Here is a 6000-nt window from a genome sequence, read left to right as displayed (position 1 = left end):
AGAGGGTCATTAGAATGTGGAATTCTCTTCCCCAGAGAGCAGTGCAGGCTGAGTCATTGAACTTATTCAAGGCAGATTTTTGATAGACAAGAGTATCAAGGGTTATGGTGGCAGACAAGAAAGTGAAGTTGAGAGCACAACCAGATGAGCCATGATCTTATTGAATGGCGGAGCAGACTCGAAGGGCCAAATTGCCTACTTCTGCTCCTAAGTCCTATGTTCATACAGATGTATTGCTTTTTAATCAATTTCAATTTAACTAGAATTCATTGATTGTAGCTTCAATAATAGTGCATCAATAAATTCTACTCTCCTTCTGCAGATGTATCAACCGTTATTCTGCTCCAAATAACCAGAAATTATTTTCAATTCCTTTAAGTGCAATCTTTTGAAGTCATTTTTGCATTCCATGTGTACCAATGTGTTTGCTGGACCCTAGATTCTATATACCCTAAATCTTATTATCTCTGCCTTACACACTATATATGGTCAATTACTAGAGATTAAATTCAGAATAGTCTCCAACAACACTGGCTGTTCAGGAAATAGGGTAAGTCAGCCTGTATCGCCCTCTAGAAACACATTTTCTAGCCCTACCTCTGCTTAGCTTCCATTTCAATGTCAAATAGCCACAAATGTAATACAAAAACATACTAGTGACCAGCTGGCTTTCACTGACAAATCTTGGAGCAAAACAGATGCATTCCTGGCCCAAAACCCAGGTGGAAAAGGTCAGGTCCAGAAATAACATTGATTTTCTCAGAAAACATTTTACAATTCCTGGATAGATGAGAAGTACAGACACCACCATCATGCCCAAATTTATGATGCAAAACTAATGGATGCACTTTGATTGCACCTGTTCCTTATGAAAATTTGATTGAGTCAAATACATTCACGCTGCAATGCTCACTCATGACCAGCTCCAGAAGGTATCAACAGTGCTGCTTTGTTTTTTCTGAAAGGCCAGTTAATAGCCTGCTTTTAACAAATACAAAACCATGTGTTAGGATGTCATGTTTCCCAGGGTGTAGTTACTTTAAAATTGATTTTACAATACAGTGAATTGCAGACAATATCTGATACAATTCTCTGTAGTTTTGAGGTCTATTTCAGAAAATGTTATTGAAAGGTTAATTTTAAATTCCAGCAGCTGATTTTTTTTGGGGGTGCATTACAGGTTCCAAGCGTCTTAAGGTGCCATATGCCTATTATAAATTAATTACTTCAGCACAAGATACCATTGACTTAACATCAGTTTCCCCATTAAGTAGTGGTCAATTTCAATCTCATGATACTTAGGCTTCCAGCATAAGACTTTTTTTCCAATCTAACTCATACTGTCACAACCCCAACATTGTTTTGACATCTATAACTGAGCCATAATACTGGAACTACGCAACTTTTGAGGCCCTAACCATAATGAACGACAAATATTGTCAACATCAAGTAGTTATTACACTGTACTCATATACCAAGGATGATTGAGATTAATGCAGCTAGTAGTGCACATCACTCACTGCTGTTTGTATATAAAATATGAAACATTTTGCATTTATATAGCCCCTTTGATGCAGACAAAGCAATCCAGGTACTTTGAGCGGGGAAAGGATTTGTTGGACTTTAGTCGGAGGATGTGAAAAGGTGATGGAAAACTTAATTTTGGAGCTTTCAAAGGCAGAGTGGGAGGAAGGGATGTAAAGAGGATTTAGGAAAGGTGGTATTATAGAGGAGCAGGGATGGATGAAGGCACTTTCAGCAACTATAGAGTGGAGGAGGAGAGATGCAATAAAACTTGGGCCAGTGGTTCATTTACAAAAAATCACAAAACAAAACAGATTGGCATATATTTAAAGTATGGTTAACAAAATGAAAGATAGCATTTGAAGTTTTTGTTGGCTATCGTGTCAATTTGAGTTTTTTGGAGGTGTGTCCTCCCTCAAGTCCCAGCCACAGAGCTGTTCCTTTCGTAATTAAAAAAAGTAACAGTTGCTGGCAGAAATGAGTGTTTCTGTTCCAATTCACTTTTATTTGCAGCTGAGTAATCAAACTGGGGCCAGAAACTGCACATACAGCATGTTTTGAAAACATATGCAATAAAGAATTAAAAGGAAGAAACGTTTTCATATATTTTAATGTTTTGCCAGATGTCTGGAATAAAATTATAAAAACAGTTTTGGCAGCTAAGTTTTTATCAGTACTACAAACCAAAATCTCAAAAAAAGTTATAAAATGGAAGTGGCACAACTAAAAAAAATACAAGGTAATTGCACAAAAATCTTTAGAATGCTCCTAAAATCTGAGACAAAGGCAAGTGCCAAAGGTTGAGAAATAGACGAGCATTTACTTGGATCTCCCTTCTGCAACCCCAAGTTACCAAACTGTCCATTTCATCCTGCATTTTACTGTGCGTCAGACTAAGTCGCTGCTGCTTTCAATAAACGTTAGTGGGGCCAATAACTGATGTGACTAAGGAATGTGCTTGACAAATACCATGGCAACTGAGGTAGGCAAGACCGCCACATCATTTAAAAAAAAAATGACTACTTTGAAAGGGCATAAACAGAATGCAAAACAAAAAAATGCTGGATAATGCAATGCACAGGGTGCCATAACTGAAAGTACACAAGTTCCAATGAGTGCGATTCCTCCAGTTGTTTTTAAAAATTCACATTGACTTTCTCATTAAAATAACTGACGAGATGAATTTCACACCCAAGGCGCAGTCTTGAAGTTGGCTTCAACCACAGTTGCACAGATTTGTGCAGGATCCATCAATCCAGGTGGTGGGCTCTATGGTAGCATGGTTGAGATGAGTCGATGTCCTGCCTACTTTGCTTGTGTGTGGATTACTGCGCAGCACAGAAGTGTTACGAAGGAATATAAAGTTATTTATAATAAAATCCCTAGATTTGCACATTTATTTACGAGGCAGTTTGGCAATTAAACAGATTGGAGAATGGGTGTCGGGGAGTGGCAGTGGTCAAGGACATGTGGGAAAAAAAGAAATTCCATGGCTGGATTGAAAGAGGAGTTTGGCTGATTAACTTGCTTTGGTGTAAAATTCTGAATGAATGTCAACAAAATCCACTGAAATAGCACCTGTCACTAAAAAATCATGTATTTTTGTGCTTATCCCACACATGCAACATGCCTCACTTGATATCCCAATGAGTTATATGCCTTCAAAGAATGGATGCTTCAAAGCCTTTTCCGCAGTTAACCTAGTTGCTGGGTTCAAATCCAAAAGCTTGTCTAGAAGGTCATATGCTAAGTCTGGAACTCTATTCCAGCTTTTCATATCTGATGATCTAGCTGTGCTTTTGAAGTCAGAGTCCCACCGAATATCCTGCTTGACCTTTCTTGGCTGGCTGTGAAGCTCTTGTTTGTATGTCAAGGAATCAGTCTTTTCCTTCTTTTCATCATCCTTTATATCTGGACCTGGCACACAGCCAGTGATACGTGAACACTCCTTTGGCTCATTCTTTTGGTTTGATTTTCTTTTACTTGAGCAGTCTGTGCCGCGGAGTCTTTCACACAGAGTCCTCAAATCCAATTTTGGACATTCCTTGCTACATGACACAGCTTTACCTAAAATACAAAAATGATGTTAGTGTAATTTACTCTCATCTTTGACTTATGGACAGCATACATTGTACACAATGAAAATATAAAACCTAATAGATCTTGCAACAGTTAAAAAAAAATTCAAGTTAAAATATAATATGTGCTTTAAGGGGAGGGTTGGCAGTGCTGGAAATATGAATTACTATCCTGATATCTGGTCTTCAATGCTTGCAAAAAGTTCAAACACCATATACAAACAGATCACTGCTGCCAATCTATGGCAGGTTGGAGAAGGGGAAGTTACTTACAGACATGGTAGCCTAAATTTTACACTTTGGTAAACTCGATCTGTAAAGTGGGTGGAGAATCCTTACACTACATCTTCGTGCACTATTGCACCCATCCCATTTTCCACCATCATCTCTGGTGGTCACAGCAAGCTCCAACTTATTTTAAACAGTTCAATGCAAGTGAATCAAGGAGGGAATCATGCACCCTTATTTTTTTTTTTTACCTAATTTGCTTTAATGACTGTTCGAGTCAAGACAAAGCAGGTGTCCAGGATTGCTAGGGCTGTCAATTTTCCCCTTCACACAGGGCACAATGGGTTTTCTAGTGGGAATTCTCCTCTGTTTTTTGGGAAGAAAGGAAGGGACCAATGTAACAAAAGAATTCTGTATTCTTTGGCAGAGGATTAGTGCACGTAGCATCTCCTATTCCTAAAGGGAGAAGGTCCAGTAGTACAACTAAGCATAATAGTGGATGCATCCTTAGAAGCATCCCAATGTTTTCAGTGGTTCCATCTGTAAGGAAGTATGCTTGTGCACTGATTAGTCACAATAGTAAAGATACCACAAAATATCCACAAACCCTTGCCACACATGACTGGCAAAGGTCATGAGGAACTGTCCTCAATGTCTGTGTCAACAGACAGGGAGACTGAACCATGCCTTCACCTGCAAGGACACCTGCAGCTACCACATAGCGATGGGCTGACCCATCCAGTGACAGTACATTGAGTTGCTGTGGAAATATAGCTCTTCTCCTGCAGGAATGCTACAACATTTTGACTTATGAGAATGGTGCTGTTGGGTGACACAGAGACAACCTCCCTCATGCTGCTAAGTACCTCATGCTGCTCCACCAGAAGGGGTTTGTGGTGGGGTGAGGTGGTAGGGTGGGGAGGGGGGGTTGGGGGGTGGTGTTAAGTGTTGGGCTGCTCTATTACTTTTCTGCAGATGCATGCACACGCCTTCTCTTCTCGACCTGCCACTTATTAATTCCTTAAACTCTTTCAATTTTTGGCAAAGGATGGCACTAGATTGAGATGCTTTTTGAGTCGACTCTCATACTTCTTTTGCCACACTGGTGTTAAATTTCTTTTAATTGTCCACATCCCTTTAAAATTTCACATAATTCCCATCTTCCTCTCCCACAACGACTACTGTGCTGATTGCACACTGCCAAATTTATACCTGAACCAAAGCACACTTCCACTGGTGTCAGTAAAAAGATATATATATTCTAACCACTGGAGTATGAACTGCACCCATTGCAGAAGTCAAGTGTGGTCTCTATGAAAATCATGCTGAATGGTCAGATGATTTCCTCCAAATTTTCTATATCTGAAGCCTATTTCTGCTTGTATCCCAAGTTATGAAAATATAATAACATTCACAGTATTGTGATTTATTGTAAAGGTAGGTTAACAGTGGGGTTTGGATTAGTTTCTCTGTGTGGAGGGGGGAGAATTTAATTAAATTGGAGACAGCTAGTCTGGAGCTTTTGAGTTATCAAAAGGGAAATTAGGTTTGAAATGTTAAATATGTAAACATGGCTGAAGTTTTAGAATGTGAGGTGTGAGGAAAATTTGCATTTTTAGATAAATTAGAGAAGTTTGAATTTCAAAGAGACGATAAGACGTTACACCTAGCCATAAGAAGCTAAGCCAAACAGTGTTTACTTTTCCCAAAGATTACTGATAATATGAGCACTATGAAAGATTTATATTATGAGAAAAGTAAAGTTGCAAAAACATATGGGAATAATGGATTTGCATTAAAAGGGAGAAACATGTATAAAAGAGATGAGGTTATATGTAATGGGTAAGGCATTCTAAGGTCTAACAACTGTGAAAAGCTTCCAGCCTCTGTGCATCAAGTTACTGTCTACAGGAACCGAAGCTAAGAAAACTCACTTTGAATATCACTGTCCAGGGTATTGTGTGCTTTGCCTGGGTCTGTTTAGTTCTATTTATTTTACTGTTGCTTTAATGGAGGTGTAACTGGGAGCCAGATTAATTAGGGGATTTAGGAGTTGTTATAGTAGTAATTTGTAGACCTATGTATGCGCTTAAAATCTTTTCTTTTATTAATAAATGTTTAATTTAGTTTTGTAAAAAACCTCTAAATCTCAGTGGACTCCACTACTGAA

General features: G+C 38.7%; 1 protein-coding gene across 5 annotated transcripts in view; it reads right to left on the bottom strand.

Moving 5' to 3' along the window:
- Positions 1-2116: 2116 nt before the first annotated feature.
- cdc7 (cell division cycle 7 homolog (S. cerevisiae)) overlaps positions 2117-6000 on the bottom strand; it is a 45439-nt gene continuing 41555 nt past the window's right edge. For all 5 annotated transcript variants that reach the window (XM_078560772.1, XM_078560771.1, XM_078560773.1 and 2 more), the window contains one exon: positions 2117-3591. In XM_078560772.1, the coding sequence (XP_078416898.1) occupies positions 3176-3591 (416 nt within the window). In that variant the 3' untranslated portion in view covers positions 2117-3175. The remainder of the gene's footprint in view (positions 3592-6000) is intronic.

Source organism: Cetorhinus maximus, chromosome 17 (genome assembly GCF_964194155.1).
Source record: "Cetorhinus maximus chromosome 17, sCetMax3.hap1.1, whole genome shotgun sequence".
Lineage (NCBI taxonomy): Eukaryota > Metazoa > Chordata > Chondrichthyes > Lamniformes > Cetorhinidae > Cetorhinus > Cetorhinus maximus.
Note: the sequence above shows the minus strand (reverse complement) of the source record. Positions and strands in the feature narration are given on the sequence as shown.